The sequence below is a fragment of the Clinocottus analis genome, unplaced genomic scaffold, assembly GCF_023055335.1.
Source record: "Clinocottus analis isolate CAN_PGR_092001 unplaced genomic scaffold, fCliAna1.0.p SCAF_18, whole genome shotgun sequence".
In the NCBI taxonomy this organism is placed as follows: Eukaryota; Metazoa; Chordata; class Actinopteri; order Perciformes; family Cottidae; genus Clinocottus; species Clinocottus analis.
The window spans coordinates 11,471,465-11,489,894 of NW_027175909.1; the positions used below are offsets into that span (position 1 = coordinate 11,471,465).

An 18,430-nucleotide genomic window follows, 5' to 3' on the forward strand; every position below is an offset into this window, starting at 1 on the left:
ACCACATAAGATACTTTTTACACTTCCACTTTAAGCTGCTGAATTTATATGTCCAGTTACACGTGAACATTTCTCTATAAAGCTGCAAAGTGACTTCCTCAGACGGATTCACTCGGCGTGGAGCGCGTCTTTCTTCTACAGCAGTGCATCAGTGAAGCACCAGCGCTGGAACCTAAATAGATAGTGTTAAATAGAGTCGAAAAAGTCATTTTATTACCATCCTTCATTTATCTCAAAATGTAATAGTCCGTGAAAAGGAAAATATGAATACATTTCAATACATTTCAGCAAATCATCTAAGATGGTGGATGTTTTGTGTTTTTGCTGATATAAACGGGAAAGCTTGCGCGTGTTTACGAAGGAGCGCGCGCGCGCACACACACACACACGCACGCGCACACACACCTCCTGTGCTGTGGATTCTTTTTACGATTAAAATTGCTATTTGGTTGTTCCCGGCTGTAGCAGTCCTGACAAAGCTGCAGACTGACAGATCGTGGCTCCGTGCGCACTGGCAGTGTTAACCATGATCACTGGCGGCTGCTGATGTGATCTCTGCCTAATGGGGCGGTCAAGCAAGCTGCAGCATGCAGGAACAATGAGGGGGCCACATTGACTCCTCAGCACCCTACATCTATGAAATCCGGCAAACGCGTAAAAGAAAATAAATTAGATTTGAAAATTAGATTCCCGAACAATTAAGTAACGCAAACTATCTCGGTTTACACCGAGGAACAACCGCCGTGATTAATCGATTTAATTTGCACATTACTGCAGGGCAAAGTGTTGGATGTTAATTTTGGATAAACAGAAGATGCAGAAAGGGGGGGAGTGAATTTGCTTATCATTGAGTGTCAGGGAAGTTGTGACAGTGCGTTTAAAACACAACCTTTAGCTTTAAATGAAATGTTGCCTTTGACAACCCCCCCTACACACACACACACACACACACACACACACACACACACACACACACACACACACACACGTGCAAAAGCATACACACACACCCCCACACACACAATACAGAGTTATAATTATTCGTGCAGTATAAGATTATTCTTTCATCGAACCCGTGCTGAATGCATTATTATTATTGTGGTAAAAAAAAAAGTCTGCAGCTAATTATTAAATTGTATGCAGCTTTCATAAAAGGAAGACATTAGTTTCACACAGCACCCATGTTAAGATCAACCTCACCAGTGCAACCAATAACCTCCAACGCAATGCATTATTGTTTGTTTTAATCCTTTAATATAGTACGAAATGTATCCAAACATTTTTTTGTAAACTAAATTTTACATACGAGCGCATTTCTCCATAAATACCGATCATTTCTAACATGTTACCGGTCCTTTACATGCGGATAAATATGGAAAATTGAGCTACTTACATGTAATAATACTTCCTTTCAGACAAAGCAATTGACAGAGATTTTATATTTATCACGTACATAAACAGATTGACACGGAATTTCAGGCTTTCACTACACGATTTATCGACATGACATTAAATAACAACAATGATACTGTGCTACTCAAACTGGACCTTGGACGAAAATGTTGCACTGAATAGGCTACAAAAGCACATTAATACTAAGAGTCGGTTAGGTCGACGTGTAGACTGTAGTAATACTGAATAATTCACATTTGGTTCACAACTATAACATTCTTTTCAATGAAGTCTATTCATCGCAATATTCTTAAAACCATCTCATTTTCCATATATCTAGGGACCACATTTTCACAAATTCCCTTAAACTGTGATAGAACTATTTACAAAATAAAATATTACATTTTTTTTCCAACTTGGTGAAATCCTTATGTACAAAAATTCAGGCCTCTACCCGGAGATAGCATGCTTTTTTTGAGATCTCTCAGTAAAAATAAGGACTCAAAGAAATATTGAGGGGGAAAAAAGTTAAACTCGGTGGCTCCTTGCCTCCTTTTTGTCCATGCATTCTCTCTCGTGACACTAAGACAGCCTGCACATGATCGTTCGGGCCTCCCGTGTTCTCTCAGTCCATGTTTCACTGGCTGACTTTATAAAGTCTTTCATTCCAAAGCAGGTTTTTTTTTTTAAAATGCTGCAGTCCTTTTTCTATTTCTTTTTTTTTTTGTTGTTGTTGTTGTTGTTCCAAAAATATTTACACGTACCATTCATTGAAATTTGACGACAGCGTGCTGTGGCTGGTTGTGTGGTGAACTGCTGAGGCTGCTGGTGATATGGAGCTGCTGCTCTGGTTCTCTGTGGACGGTGATACTATAGTGGGAGGTGTGGAGGACTCGTACCCTGAACTGGCCGCTGGAGATGGCTGCGGTGCTGGTTGGGTGGATTCATGGACCTTCAACATTAAGAAAAACGTTATAAAAAAGCATCCTGCATCGACTGGTTGTCCGCTGCTTTGTTTTTTTTTTATTGTCCGAATACATGACATAAGAAATGAATCAAAACAAATGTCCTAATTGAACTCGTTTGAAAACGATCTTAATCTATTACACATAAATGCATTGACGAAATAAATAAATTGCCAAAGCAAATTCAATATTTTTTCTCTATTTCTTAAAATAAAAGAGCATCCTCTTATCATTTGACATAATATACATATTTGTATTCTCATTTTCTAAGCTTTAAAAAAACAAGCCATTCCACAATGCTGTTAAAAGAATACAGAAAACAAACACACACAAATAAAAGGCCATCGGGTTTTTTACCTTCATGTGTTTTCGGAGGGAGCTGGGGTGTGTGTATGACTTGTCGCACATTTTGCAGAGATAGGGCTTGTCAGACGTGTGGACGTGCATGTGTTTCTTGCGGTCACTGCTGTTTGCAAACCGCCTGTCGCAGCCTTCAAACTCACACTTAAAAGGCTTCTCACCTAAATACAAAAACAACAAAAAAATAGTAAACACAATGTTCAACACTGGATTTGAAAATTGCACATCATACATTATTGTATATACATATTTTACGTGTGGAAACAGACTAAAGGTAAAGAATGAAAAGGCAGGATCTTTATAGTATACATTTGACTGACAGATTGACTAACACATTGCAAATGCATGTGACTGAGCCACTGAGGCGCATGCAATAATTCATTGTGGTACATTTAAATATGGATCACAGGAAGAACTTTTCCCAGAAAATTACGAGACTTAAAAAAATAACATTTGGGAAAAAAAAATTCTGTTGACAACTGCACTGAATCCCATGCCAGTAACACGACTCCAGCTGCCAAATGAAACAACCCAGAGCGCATGCATATTTCAGATTGGATATTGTCAACATGGATTTGGCAGAGTAAAAAAAAAAGCGGGCAATCTGAGCGGATCTTACCGGTGTGAGTCCTTTTGTGAATTTTTAGATTTTCCGATCGAGCAAATACTTTGCCACAGCCGGGGAACGGACACGGAAAGGGCTTTTCTCCGGTGTGTACTCTGATATGATTCACAAGTTTGTATTTGGCTTTGAATGGCTTCCCCTCTCTGGCGCATTCCTCCCAGAAGCAGATGTGGTTGGTCTGCTCCGGTCCCCCCACATGCTCCACCGTCAGATGGGTCACCAGCTCGTGCATCGTGCTAAAAGTTTTGTTGCACGACTTTTTGGGATTCGTCAGCTGCTCCGGCTCGATCCACTTGCAGATGAGCTCTTGCTTGATCGGCTGCCTCATGTATCGAAAGAAGGCCCCTGCGCCGTGGTGCGCGGCCATATTCATGTTCATGGGGCCATAGCCGTGCAGCTGGGTCGACGCGTAGTGGTCGGACCGCGGGCTCGTAACGTGGCCGTACTGGTCGGCCCGTCCGTACATGTCCCCCGAGAAGCCCAGCCGCATCTGGCTGTTGACCACGTTGGAAGACGCATGGCTCGCCGCCTGCTCGTGGAGCCCCGGGAAGAGCAGGTGCCCCGCTGCATCGGAGTGTCCATGTGGCCCTGCGAAACTTCCGGAGGCGAACAAACTGTGCTGCGCCCCGGTGGCGTCCCCGAAACCCCGATTTCTGAAGAGAAAGTCCCTGGTGGAGTTGAAAGCCGCCGTGGAGTAAGAGCCAACGTGGGTCGGGTGGTGGTGGTGTCCCAGGGCGGCTGCCGCGTAGCCGGGCGCCTGGGAGGAAAACGCCGTTTGTCCGGAGCCGATGTCGTGGGAGCTGTGGTTTATTTTGAAGGCGCCCATCCCATCCGCGAACGGATTTATCCCCAACGCGACTTCTCTCTCTGTGACTTCGCCTGTTGAGTGATGCCGTGAGGAGCCGAAAGTAGTGACTCCTATGGTGGGATACTGCGGTCCTGCGTCCAAGAGCATCTTCAGTCTAGACTCGCCGAGACGACTGAGAGCAGAAATCAAAAAATCACGCGCAGATATTCTTCCTCCCCCTCGCTCTATCTCTCGGACCTCACTCGCCTGAGCAAACTCTCAAATCCACCGATTTTCTGTTTACTTTCTAGGACGCGAGGAGTTCCCCTATACCACTCATCCGATGCACGCGCAAAATCATGTATACATGCAATATTGTCTTTTGCGGTTTATCTTCCTGTGGCGCAACTTTCACCTCCTCAGTCAGGCGGTGAGCTCTAGACTGATAGTCGCAATCATTCCTGCAGATAAATGAATTGAAAAGACAACACAGTCCAGCCCTGATGAATGGGAGAGGAGGGGGGCGGTCACGTGGCCCCGGAGCTGCGCGCTCATTGGCGGAGCCCCTTTCCCCCCAATAACATCCACTCACCAAATAACAATCCACGGTGCAGGGCCCACACTTCTATTGGCCTCTTTGCATCATCAATCCCAGATATTGTGAGATTGCTGACTGTGGATTTGGTTAAAAGGCTGAATAACAGCAAAACAAAAGTTGGAAAACACGAGGCGAACACTGGTGGAAAGTCAAAGCACGTCTTGCAGCCAGGAACAGCTTTTTATTACAAACTGCAGTTTATAAAGCAAATGTGTCTTGATGTCTTTGTTAACCTGAGGGGATTAGATCGGCGACCCAAACCCTTTGGTGCTGTATATGGGGACGTGTTTGTACAATTACGCATCACAGATTATCATATCAATATGTATTTAGATCTATATGTGTGTGTCTGTCTGTCTGTCTGTCTGTCTGTCTGTCTGTCTGTCTCTCTCTCTCTCTCTCTCTCTCTCTCTCTCTCTCTCTCTCTCTCTCTCTCTCTCTCTCTCTCTCTCTGTCTCTCTCTGTCCCTCTCTCTCTGTTATCTTTTTGACTAGTGAATGACACAAGCGTTTCAATGTCAGAAGAAGAAACAACATTAATTCCACGTTTTGCATGTATTGATAAACAAACCTCATGCCCTTCCGAGGTGGGCTATCATGACGTGTGCAGGTACGGAGACACGAGTTTTAGTCTTTTCTCGGAACCCCCCATGGGAAAGCTTAAAGTCTGATATGAAGTCTGCCCACTTGCATCGCTCTCTTTAAAAGGTCTGTTATTGGGTTATTATCAATGATGGCTTTCACCTGGCATCCACATAACGTTGTGTTGTCTGCCTCTCTCGCGCTCTCTGTGTTGTTCTTCCTCCCTTGAACACAATGTTTCAGAGCTCAAGCCTGTGGAACATCTGGGCTTTAGATTTCCACATCATCATGCTCACCATAAAGGTTACCTTGGCTATGGAGCCCATGCATTTTCGCTTGGATCCACTAGTATGCCTAATGTATCCATCACGCTTTGGCTGTGCCTGAGGAACTTAGTCTTTCTGTGCAGGCCAGTGATGCATCGCTTGTGTGTAAAACCTTGTGGGTTGTCGAAGTTATCAAGTGGGATTTGCGGCGCTCTCTGCAGGAACCTCCGGCCGCTGGAGTTCAAAGCCACATGCACAGACTTGCCATGCAGACCATTAAAATATCTTCTTGGCTACTAGGCTACGTTTCAAGGCATTTTCCCAAGTCAGTCTTGGGAGACCATGGAAAGAGGGGACGTTATGTTGTTCTCATCTTAACATGTACGCCTTCACCTTGCGCCAGCGTTGTAGGTATAGCATACTCTGCTATGCAAAACATGGAGGGATCTGTCAACAGGTGGAAACGGTAAGAATGGCATTGGAAAAGTGGGAAAGTCATGAGTGGAGGTCAGATACTCAGACTTGCAACAAAGCTAAATTGAAAATTGTGTGCCAAGAAAAGAGTTGTTGGAATTATACATTCCTTTGCAAGTGGATTTGAACTTCCTCTGGCTCACATGTGCCTCAAAATGAATCCGATAAATTAAATGGCTGTATAACTTACCCATATGAGTAAAAGATACACCCACGCCGTTAACCGTATAGTGTCATGGTCCTAATATGCTGGAGGCATACTGTTGAATTTAAAATGGCTACTTGGAGCTATTTATGATTTACAGTGGGAGCAAGTCAGCCAAAGCAGAAACAAAAATCAGCGGTTAAGGAGAAGTCTAAAATATGCAACTTTCTTTTGTTTTGGATCTGATACAACTCCCCTGCGTCTTGTCTCCAAGAGTGAGTGCAGGCACAACTTGGACCAGAAATAGCACTTCAAAGTTGTGCAGTACGCTGGTGCTGTGATGCCTCTGAAGGCAGCTGGGAGCCTCATGAGTCCCATGCGTAAAGGACATTTAATAAACATGTTTTGGATCCGTCATGTCTCAAAATATTGACTCAATTTCTAACGCGCTGGACATGAGGCTGTCATATTTCAACAAGTCAATTCACAGAGGTAACCAAGGGGAATGCCCTTTTTTTTTAATGATACAATATATTATTATGATACACAAAAATACAAGCCAAGTGTATTATTATTTAGCAATAATCAATTAATTACTTTTTTATCTGACAGTTATCTGAAAACGAGACATCCAATACATAAATAATAATCCAGTTAACTTTGTCATCAACGAAGATGAAAAGTGTGAGGTTAAGATCGTGTGACAATACATTTTCACAAATGGCTTATGATCACATCAGAAGTTAAATAACACATTAACACATTTCATATTCACATCATAGTGATTCATACTGTATGTGACCTTCTTTAAGGTCGCTTCACGCAGTAATTTATTTTTGTCTGCAACTACAAAGATTAACGTTCAGTCCCCCCCCCCCCACCCGCATCCCCCTATTTAGTTGCACTACACAAAATAATATAACTCACTTTAAATAAAACGTTGATGATTGTTAATTATAAATTAATACAAAAGCATTACTATGGCAATACACTAAATGTATGTTTAATTTCCTATGTGTTATTTAAATTTTTGAATGTTTTTTTAATATATATATGTATATTTTTGTCAGCCTTGTAATCCGTCTACAGTGACATCCAAACAGTTCAGTGACTACAGGTTGCATTTTTTTTTTAAATAGTTTATTTCTCGGTTGGTAGTTTAAAACAGACACAGAAAAAATAAAAAAATAACAGATAATTCATACGTCATGTTTTTATAATCCATAACTAATATATTTTTGTAAGCATTCAAACAAAACTCAGAAATGTTAACTAAATATTATACTTAGTACGCTATTATTGTAGTAACCGATACTTACATGACACACACGTTTTATTTTGGTCTTATGGCTGCAACGGCACCACCTCCTGTGACCCTCATCTGCTGCCGTCCTGGGTCTAAAGCAAAATTACCCCGGATCATAACAACAGGTCCCGTCCATTACATTTTTCCCCCTCGGGACAATGGCCGCAGTTCGCCCTATTCACACTTATTTACACGGATCCCACCAAGCAGAGCACGGAGTCGAGACTGTATACGCGCTGAAGGGCGAACGACTGGATATTTAAATATGGGTATTTATCAAAGCGCATATTAATGGTATATACTCCGGACTATTTTAAACTCCCACGTGGAGTTTTCCTTCGGTTAAGTTAACCGCTGACGCCGACCTTTTACGTGCGTAAAGTAGTGCGTAACCCGCGCGTAAAGTTGTCTTATACATTCGTTGCAGGGCTAAAATGAAGATATCACAGCATTATTTATGATCCTAACAACTTTTATACTGGCAATATGCATCCTCTTGCGAGACAGTCTGTTTTGTAATCGCAGAATCAAAGTGAGGAAATTGCTATTTCATAGCCGCGCAGCCTTTTGTTCGCTGCGACAAAAGAAAGACGACTGTATATCTGATCAACTTTTTAGGACTTTTATTGTACAATAACCTTTGCATAACAACTATTTTTCTCCAACGTTGCCTCAGGCACCGCGCATGCGTGCTGGCTGCTTGCTGTCACTAAGACATTTTTCTTCACGTTGGAAACTGTCACTGGTGACGTCAATCACCGAGCGCTGACCAATTAGAGCGCAGGGTGATTGTTTGGCTCCACGGGCTGCAGCGCCTACCATGAATCTCTATTCAGTATCAAAGCGTCCTGCTGCTGCCTCTCAACCGAATGGGATTCCATGTAGTCTGCAGATAGACTTAACTTTAAAAAGTCTTTTTTCTTTATTTTTCATTGCGATTAAAATATATTTGTCATCATCATTATTATTTTGCCTGCTGTCAAGTTATTCTAAAATTAGGAAGTAATGAGCGTGGATGCATTGGGAAGCCCCGTGATGGACCCTACGTTTTCCAAACGGAACACGGCGCTGAGATTAGTTGACTTGGCAGGGGCTCACCACCATCACCATCATCACCACCATACCCCTCAGAGCGTGACAGGCTTCCCGGGGTTCAGCAGCCATCCACACTCAATGGCTCACTCGCACCCTGGGGAGATTACTGCGGAACCCCGCCTGGGGCCGAGTCCATTCGGGCCAGAACACATGGGGCACTCCGCGGCCCTCAAAATCAGCCCAGCCCATCATTATCCCCACCACCATCACCACCACCACAATCATCATATGGCAGGCCACAGTGAAGTGGTCTCCAGTCAAACGGGAGCTTTTGGCCCGGTTCAGGCGACATCGGTCCCCTATTCTATGTCTCACACGGCCCAGGCTCTATCCGCAGGTAGGGACTTCCTCATCCGGAGAGATCTGACAGCTCAAGCCATGCCAGTACTGACTGACCAGACTGCGGGTTCAGCCTCTCACCACGGAATGTTTGTCTCAACAACAGGTAGCTATCCCGGACACTATGGTCACCACCACCCCGACGCTGGGAACCATACCCTCTTCTCCGGACTCCATCACGACCAGTCTTCGAGCGGATCCCCGGGTGGCCAAGCGTTGAATGGACAAATAAGGTTAGGACTACCCGGAGAAATGTACGTCAGGTCCGATCACTTGAGCCAAGTGGCGAGCTCCAGGGCTGATCCGTTCTCCGCCTCGCCGCTGCATGGCTACGGTGGTCTGAATCTGAACATGAATCTCAGCGCTCACCACCACCACCACCACGGAGCCGGTGCCTTTTTCCGCTACATGAGGCAGCCGATAAAGCAAGAGCTGATTTGCAAGTGGCTGGAGCCGGAGATATCGCCGAGGAAACTTTGCTCCAAAACTTACAGCACCATGCACGAACTCGTAACGCATGTGACGGTGGAGCACGTCGGTGGACCCGAGCAGGGGAACCATATATGTTTTTGGGAAGAGTGTCCGAGGGAAGGCAAACCATTTAAAGCCAAGTACAAACTTGTAAATCACATTCGAGTGCACACCGGAGAGAAACCGTTTCCATGCCCGTTCCCTGGCTGTGGGAAAGTGTTTGCAAGATCCGAGAACCTTAAGATCCACAAAAGGACGCACACAGGTCAGTAGCTATATGTTCATTCATAACGGAAATGTTGTGGAAATGTACTATGGCATGCAAAATAACTGATCGCGTTGCATGTTGAAATCCAAACAAATGATCCACACACACACGTGAAACGGTTATTTGTATAATTGTAAGCTTTTTTTTCCCCCCGCGACTTTTAATGTAATTTAATTAGATTTTACGCATTTAAAATACCCTCTGGTGCACCGTGGCAATGAATCAATGTGCTGTGTGATTTATCAGCACGCGACAGCTACTGCCCACCTGTTTGTTGTGTGGTGCATCAGTGCTCGCAAGTTTTTGCAAAGCTTGAGTTTTGGGGATTGTGGTAGAAGCTCACAGCTCACTCAGGCGTCTGACGGTTCAACCTCTTGTTTACAACACAGCACAAAGACTGAGGCCCACGTCAGGTCGTGTCCATGCACGCTACACATCTTCACATTGAGTGTGACTGATATGATGATGATGATGTTGTTTTTTTTCAGCCACTTGTAGCTGTGTTTATTAGCAGTGCTACGACTATATTTCCACCACTCATAAAACTATGAATAGTTGGTTTACATTACACTTAAAGCTACAGGGGAGTATGTGTTTCACATATATGTAAAAGAGGACTTGCAGCCTGATCGTGCTATTTTCTAGAGGGATATGTCATGTATGCATGGGGAAATATGAAAGCCTCCTCTTGGAATGATCAGCTCTTGTAGCCTTTAGCCAAAGCAACAAGTTGACATAGTGAAATAATTCACCAACAGGTTGGCGGAGCTGCATCTTTAATGGGTGACGTCTGTACATTGCAGCTCCAAGCAGCAGTTTTGATGTAACTTTGCTCTGATAAAAAAAAACAAAAAAAAAAACACATAACGAGACAATATGGCTGCTCGCCTCTGTGAAACCATGACGTGCTGTAGAGCCACTGAGGGTAAAAAAAAAAAAAAAGGCCTCAAAATGTCGAGTCAGTCTTGTAAATGAACACAATGAGTGCATTCCTCTCTTTCGGTGACTACATGGCTCTCCCCCTCTGCTCCATTTCTGCACCCTATGTATTATTCATATAATTTGCTCACATTACCTAAGTACAAATCTGTTAAATTATTTCTGTGTGTTGACTCCCAAGGGGCCTGGTCTTTGGTATCATGTTTAAAACCTATCTGAAAGTGTGGTTATGGCTGGGGCTGCCCCTGGGGTCTGTTCCTCGACGGTTTCTTGTACTACACTAATATCCTTGATTGGCTCTCTCAACCCAGCAGCTGAAGGTCAAATTGATATTCAACCCGCAAGTGTAATTAGACAGAGGCAATTACATATTCTCAAAAGCTTTAATCGGAGGAGAAAAATCAGCAGCGGATGATTTCCGTGTAATTTATTCAAACTGTTTTATTTTTTTCCCCCTTCTTGCCTTGTCATAATCAGGTAGAAATACTTGTTATTAAAAAGCAAAATTAGAGCTATAGTCCATACCCGTTTGCGGGATTGAAATGGAAGACATGCAGTGTTAGCACACAGGAGGTGCAGCCTGGTGGCACTACTTTCATTTATCATCATGTTCCAGTTGGTTTTAGGCCTGCTATGTCTGTGCTCATAGCTTGTCTGTTCTGACGTATGCCTTGATGCACGGAGACGCCAGGTATGGACCAGGACAGTGGGGGTTCAGCCCTCCTGTTTACACCAGACTCATGGCAGGTCTGTCCATAGGCAAGCTTTTTTTGAAGTGCACGTGGAGGGGGAAATGGAGTGTTTACTGTCCAAACAAAACACAACATAATATTTGATAAATCAATAAACACGTACGCAAAGTGTACGTATGTGTCACAGGTTTGCTTTTAAACTTCTTCATGTTATATTTGCTTGTGTGTGTTGGGTCATATATACTCGAGTACTTGTTGCTAGTTTATTTCAAGGCTATAAAATGTGTTTACCTTCTTCAAACATTTGCTTTTTGTCTCACTATCAAACTGCTAAAGAGGTTAGAATGTCTCTTATCCAGTTAAATTAATAACACGAGGCCTGATGGTGAACATTCACGATCCAACGTTAACATCTACCGTGTGTTTGGTGTATATTTAACGGTCCCACCATCTCTGTTCACAGGTGAGAAACCCTTCAAATGTGAGTTCGACGGCTGCGACCGACGCTTCGCCAACAGCAGTGACCGGAAGAAGCACTCCCACGTCCACACCAGCGATAAGCCCTACAACTGCAAAGTGAGAGGCTGCGATAAGTCCTACACGCACCCCAGCTCCCTGAGGAAACACATGAAGGTGCACTGCAAGTCCCCCCCGCCCAGTTCAGGCTACGAGTCATCCACCCCGTCCCTGGTCTCCCCCTCCTCGGACTTGGGCCGGGAGCCAGGAGGCTCCTCGGTGCTGTCGGAGCCGGTGGGAGCCTCCCAGCCCGCCAATCTAAGTGAATGGTACGTGTGCCACAGTTCAGGTGCCAGTGGCGCCCAAACGCCACCCAGCGGGGCCTCCACACCCGACCCCGCAGACGGGCCACCTTACAGAAACCCAGAACCCAGGGACGCGTTTTAATAATCCACTTGGACTCAAAAGAGAAGTCGCAAGTGACAGAACAGGCTTTTCAAAAGCCGAACTATTAAACATGGGGTTGGCTCCGGTGCTGTGTGTGCCTCCACGTGAAGGCCCCGTTTCTTTTTTTGGTTGAGCCACCCAAAACAGACAGCCAGAGGCAAGAAACCCATTTTAAACCCACATTGGAAGGAAAACGTGACGTGCTAATATCCAGGCTAAATAAAAGAAGAAGAACAAAACACACATATATATATATATTTTCAAACCTCATATTCAAAATGGTTGGCTCGGTGCCTCCACGCCCTGACGGCCCACTTGGTCCACTTGTGGAGAGAGTCGTGTAAATCCGTTAGACTACGTGGTGCGTTATTGTAGGCTTAGGCATGTTGGTGTAAAACTATTTTGTAAATTCGAGTTTTGACTTCAATATGTTTTTATTTATTTTTCAATCTGAAATTGAGGGATTTTGTATTATCAAACCAAAGTGCATGTTTTCAATTTGGGGCAACGATGTACATTTGTAAATTTTGTAAGTTTCGATGTGTTGGTGTTGATAGTTTTGTAAGGATCTGTCCCCGAACAGTTTCTTTACTAATTACTGCAGTTATTTGTACAAACGGTTTATGTTTACAGCATTGATTATTATTTTTGGGGGGTTTCATTTGTCAACAATTGAACTGTTTCATACGCCTGCAGTATTTGATATACGATCGTGAAATTATAAATGTTTTATCAAAGTGGGCATTTCGTGATTTTGTATCATTGTCGTCAAATATTCTTTTTTTTTCTTCTCATTTTTAATATCTGAAATCGAGCGGCACTCACAATGCGTACCGAATTGCCTTGTAATTTGTGGGTATTTTGAATAAACCTTGTATGACTAAAGTGAAAACTCTGCTGAGCCATTCGGGTTTATATGGAATTTACAGTTTTAAAAAAAAACTTGTTTATGGGAAAATGTTCACAATTTCTGTCATGCATTTATAAATATTATTTTAACCAACGATTACCTTCTTTTCTCACAGCTTGTAAACTCGAGTAATAATAGAATCCACGACTCAGATAAAAAAAAAGGAAGCTCAAAGCAAAAAAAAAAAAATGCAATACAAGGTCTTTCACGTTTCGTTTAAACACATTATTTTTATAAGTGTTTTTTTCTGTGAAAGGAGCGACTTAAAAACTTGTGCAAAGTCTTACTTTCTCAGCTGAGCAGTGGTTTGATGCAGACGTGGGCAGAGTGTGATGAAGGGCTACAATATTCTGATCCAGACTTCAAAGAGCATTTTGTACAAAGAGCCATTTTTTTCACGACGGTGAATCCTCATGGTGAATTAAGATTTCTAAAGCAATAGCCAAGTCAAACTCAAATGATATGGGGCCAAGTCCGCGGACTCAAAAGCCCGCTCTAAAGAATGTAATATTTGCTTCCCATGGGGTAGGAAACGGTAATCTATGTCCTTTATATTGCAGACGAGGGCAGTATAAAGAAGAAAAATATATTCTTTTGCTCCAGGCCTATTTTACGACAATCAAAGGAGATGCCGCTAAAAGGCAGTTGTCCAACACCATAATAGACTTGCATTGCACAAGGGCCGAGCTGCTCAATGGAGAAATTTAACCAGAATCATATTTAGGCTCTATGCATGAAAAATGTAAAACCATAAAAGCATGTCTGCCTGTAATGATAAATACACCGTTGACAATAGACTTTAGAATTAATTAATTCAGCTGTGTGCACCATTTGGAGAGACAATTTTATTTATTTTTTTTAAAAATAAAATAAGCTTGAGAAGAAGTGAAAACATGCAGCTGAAGAGCTCTGCTGTGCTGGGAAAACTTTTGGCGGAGGGATACTTTTTTATTCTCGGCCTTGACTAAGGCATGAGTGGGTGGAAACAACACAGCTACAACTCTCTGCTACGTTTATAGAGTTTGGTTAAGTGCATGACAGTTTGCTCTGTGCAAGAGGCCCATGCTCAAAGAAAAGAACACACACTAAACCAAGCAAATAGAAGCGGATGATGATGCCTCTTTAAAGAAAGAAGAAGAACAAACAAGGGAATGAAGATGGGGGGGAAAAAAAGCAACAAGATAGTTGGATCTCAATTGAAAGTGCGAGTCTTTGAAGTGTGAGTTGATATCAGAGGGATTCTTCTAGGTCGTCTGAACGACGTTGATGACACGGAAAGCCCTTTGTCACCGATTTGTTGGGCTCCTCTCTATTGGGCTGCTCTCTATTGGGCCGTCTAAAGCTTTTCGTTCCACTCGTCAAAATGGACAAGAACTAACTGAGTCGCGTAAAAACATTTTCCATTCAGCCCTGAGAGTGAAGGATAGGCAGCATTTAAGGAGTTGTATTCGAAAGAAGAAGAAAGAAGAAGAAGAAGAAGACGAGGCGAGAGAGTTAAAACACGAGCTCCGTGTGTCATTTGTTTCAGCCAAAGTATTCGTGAATTTGATCTTTACTGCAGGCCCAGATCAAAGAGAAATGGCCTTGAATTCATTTGGAAGCCACAGAGAGAGAAACACAACTCATGCAGCAGGGCTGCGCGCGTCTGCTCTGCAATAGTTTAGTGACCTCTACGCCTCGTAATTTACGACGCTTTACCAAATATAAATACCCTGTCTTCAATGAGAAATGAAGCTGTTACAAGTGCAGGGCTTGGTTTGCAAAGTATGGCAAGGAAAGCGTTAGAGATCTGGCGCGCGTGCGCAGCGCATACCAGAGTTATATACTGCTGGAGAGGATCTTTACAACGGATCCCGTTGGGTTCCCACCTTCAGCTGATCTGATATCAGCCACGGGGTCAAGAATCATGAACAGGTGTGTGCGCGTGTGTGCGCGCGCGCGTGAGTGTGTGTGTGTGTGTGTGTGTGTGTGTGTGCCTCCACTTAAACAGCAACACTAATGCCGGACCAAAACAGGAAGCTGCTTTGCAGTTTCACAGGGAATATGCATTCGCACATTAATTATAGAATAGATGATGTTAAAAATAAAGAAAAGAAGGGGGAGGTTTTGAACTGCCAAGGAGCAACATAAAGCATACGAATCCACTGCAGGCCCTCTCAGTATACCACCGCTGCAACCCAAGGCTCATTTGAGTGTGAAATATCATTTCTTTGTAAAATAATGGAGGCGGTAATCCTACTTCCGGAAACTGTCCGGCATTATTGAACAAAACCCTTTTAATAGGGGGATTAGCAGTCTCGGAGTAAAAGCCTCAGTCCCCCCACCTCCCTTACACAACCCTCATCACTCCCCCTTTCCCCCACGCCCACCCCACGCTCCAACAACACCACCATCAGCACCTCCAACACCAACCAGGTCATAATTATCAGGAATGAAGTGGCCGAAATTGCCACGGAAAATACAGAGAAAGGCAGAGGGACAGGTGCAACAGACCCAGCAGAAGCAGACCGGAAAAGCAGCACTGAGTTGTTACAATAGAGGCTGGCATCCTGCAAACACTGATCGACACACGTATGCATTGATTTTTCTATTTATTATCGTCAATAAATAAGTAAATAGAGTTTAGATGGAATACACATGTCGACAAAAAAGCTTTCAACACACTTCTATGATCCAATTTTGGATGGTTTTATCCAAACGTTTATTTTTGCTTGGCACCTAATTTCTCTGATCGAGTGTGGAGAAGTGCGGTCAAAAGGCAAAACCCGCAAGTTAAGTGCAGAGCCATAAAGCTCGTCAGGAATATGGAATATTTCTTTCCGATAACGTCCAGGTTGTGTAGTTACAGTGGGGATTTACAAGATCACGTGGCAGTGATGCATAGGCCACCGCGAGCTTCCGTCATAAAGATTTATGACAACCTTTAAAGCTAAATTAAGTGTATTCCGCTTATAAAAGGTGCGCAAACAGAGTGCAGGTTTAAGGCTATATGCAGGCTTTTGCTAACCTCCCATAAGTCACTATCAGGAGAACCTGTGGGGATGGAGAGGGAGGGAGGGGGGGGGGGGGCAGCACCTCCATCCCGCTCTCCAGGGTTTTTTTTAATTTTTTTTTTAGGATTACCGTCATCCAAAGATTTCAGGAAACGAAGTAATTCTCCTTCCACAGATGAGCGGGCTCCCTCCAATGCGGATCAGCCCCCCCCCCCCCTCATCCTCCCCTCCTGCCCCCCCAAGCAGCCCGTATGGGCCCGAACACGGGTTTCTAACAACCGCCACATTATATGGCAGAATGTGCCACATACTTCACACCTGCACTCTGAATAGCAGCTCCCTTTCAGTGCGTGATACGCCTGTTGGCCTTGGTCTCAATGCAGCTGCATGAATGAATCAGCGACCCGCTCATTGGGTCTCTTTTGATCCGGGATCTCCTTCTCTCATTTGATCTCGCAGTCTAGTTAGCGCGAGCCGTGATGACTTCCTTCGTTAGTGCGAAAGCATGCGCGCACGTGCAGGAGGAACTTGTTGCTGCAACTTGAGCAAACAGAGAGATATCAATATTGCCGGAGTCTATTCAGGCACATACGTGCGCGCGTGAGCACGATAAATAAAGGGAATTAAGAAGGAAAAAAAAAGGCAACAACAAAAACACACACAAACAGTAATCTGAAGGCGCGCTCGTTTTCTCCATGCGCATCTCCACAGAGTTGTAACGTGAGTCATTTTCAAAACCATAATTTTTGTTGTTTCACACACTTTTTTAACGATTATTTCAGATTTACAGACCTAATATGGACGTGGATGCACGTGCGCGGGCTCGTGGAGGCCAGCTTCAGCTTCTTAAAAGTGGGCCATGCATCACGCAGAATAAATGACTCTGAATGTGAGGACTTGGCCTTTGGCGATTAAGTCGATCTGACGTGGAGTCATTTATCATAACTTGGATTCATCATCTTCCTCTGACCCCTGCGTGATCCGGGAGAGAGTGTGTTTTGGTGATAGCTGACAAAAGGAGCAAACAGGTGTGTTAGGGTGCGTGGAGATTCAACACAAATATTAAATTATACTAAGGGCAGCAGTGTTCCAGAGGCCTCGTGTTTCAAGTTTCAGCAGTGGAGGAAAAAAAGAGAAGAAAAAAACAACAACCCGTGAATGTGACTTGAGAAGTTGAGCTCTGCTGCTGAAATAAAAATAAAAAATAACGATTTTCTTGGAAGTGGTTCACAAACAAGGAAATGAACCGTTTTAGGACAAGAAAAAAAAAAAACCCTCCTACTGATTTAGCCAAAGCCATAATGGCAGCAGTGCATCCACACACTCGATAAAAAGAGACATATATCATCATACATCAAAAAGAACGCATATTAGGGGATGCAAATGCTGCCAACATTATGAATCATTGGTTTATCTGCACTATTTCACACGTCAGATGGGAAATATGTTCGGAACAGACATGCACATGCACAGTTTGAGGAGGAAACATAATGCACGTGATCAGTGTAGCAGTATCGACGACGTTGGGTCATTTCGCCACCTCCCGCAGGAAAGACATTACGCCTCTCATATTTACATACTCTTTAATATTTGTCAAACATTCATAAATTACAAACTAATGAAATGTTCGACGGTCCTTGGAGATCGGGCTAATGAAGACATAGACTTTTGCTTTTGACACATCTTTGTTAGGTTTAATACCATTCTCTCTATCACGCTCTATTAACTATTATTATACTTATGTCAGGCCACCGCTGACACGTTACGACATCAGGATCACCTGCTGGAGGTGGGCACGCCATGGGATACAAATGGCCTCCATCTATAACGCCAGTATAGCCGGCATAAAAGTATTACATGTTAGTGGGATTATTACAAGAATACATTAGGAGGAGTGGACATTTTCTGAGAGAATAACACTGCACAGGAATCACAAACAACACCAAATAGAAGCTTGTTTATTTAAGGAAAAAAAGAAAGGAAAAAAAAGGAAGATCGAAATAAAAATGATTTGTTTGAGATTTTTGATTTTTTTTTTTTTTTTTTGGTGCGGAAATTTAAAGAGTTTCAAATCACCCACTGGGTTATGTTCCACTTCCTGCAGGAAGAAAAGGGAAATACAGACTGGGATGAATGCATTGTTAAAATGGATATTTTTGTGCAGTGCACGCAGCTTGTGTGACCACTACAACGTTAAGAGCCACTTAAAGGACTGGACCTGTGAAAGAGGAAGAGGAAGAGGAGGGGGAGATATTAATTATGGAACGGTGTCGCCGGTGTACTTAATTCCCTCTCAGGACAAGCATTTATTTATTCATTCG

The 18,430-nt window shown here is 43.4% G+C and overlaps 2 protein-coding genes across 3 annotated transcripts; one reads left to right on the forward strand and one right to left on the reverse strand.

Moving 5' to 3' along the window:
- Positions 1-1,421: 1,421 nt before the first annotated feature.
- Positions 1,422-4,605, reverse strand: zic1 (zic family member 1 (odd-paired homolog, Drosophila)). Its single transcript, XM_068581799.1, has 3 exons — positions 3,337-4,605; positions 2,715-2,878; positions 1,422-2,344 (listed from the first exon to the last, which is right to left on the reverse strand). The coding sequence occupies exons 1-3, from the start codon at positions 4,295-4,297 to the stop codon at positions 2,147-2,149; spliced, it is 1,323 nt and encodes a 440-aa protein (XP_068437900.1). The 5' UTR covers positions 4,298-4,605; the 3' UTR covers positions 1,422-2,146.
- Positions 4,606-8,364: 3,759 nt separating this feature from the next.
- On the forward strand, positions 8,365-13,202 carry zic4 (zic family member 4). Of its 2 annotated transcripts, XM_068582153.1 has the most exons (3): positions 8,365-8,931; positions 9,040-9,669; positions 11,767-13,202. In XM_068582153.1, exons 1-3 carry the CDS (start codon positions 8,505-8,507, stop codon positions 12,204-12,206), a joined length of 1,497 nt encoding a protein of 498 aa, XP_068438254.1. In that variant the 5' UTR covers positions 8,365-8,504; the 3' UTR covers positions 12,207-13,202. The 2 variants fall into 2 exon arrangements, with proteins under 2 accessions (XP_068438254.1, XP_068438253.1); XM_068582152.1 differs by having other exon boundaries at positions 8,365-9,669.
- The last annotated feature ends 5,228 nt before the right edge of the window (positions 13,203-18,430 follow it).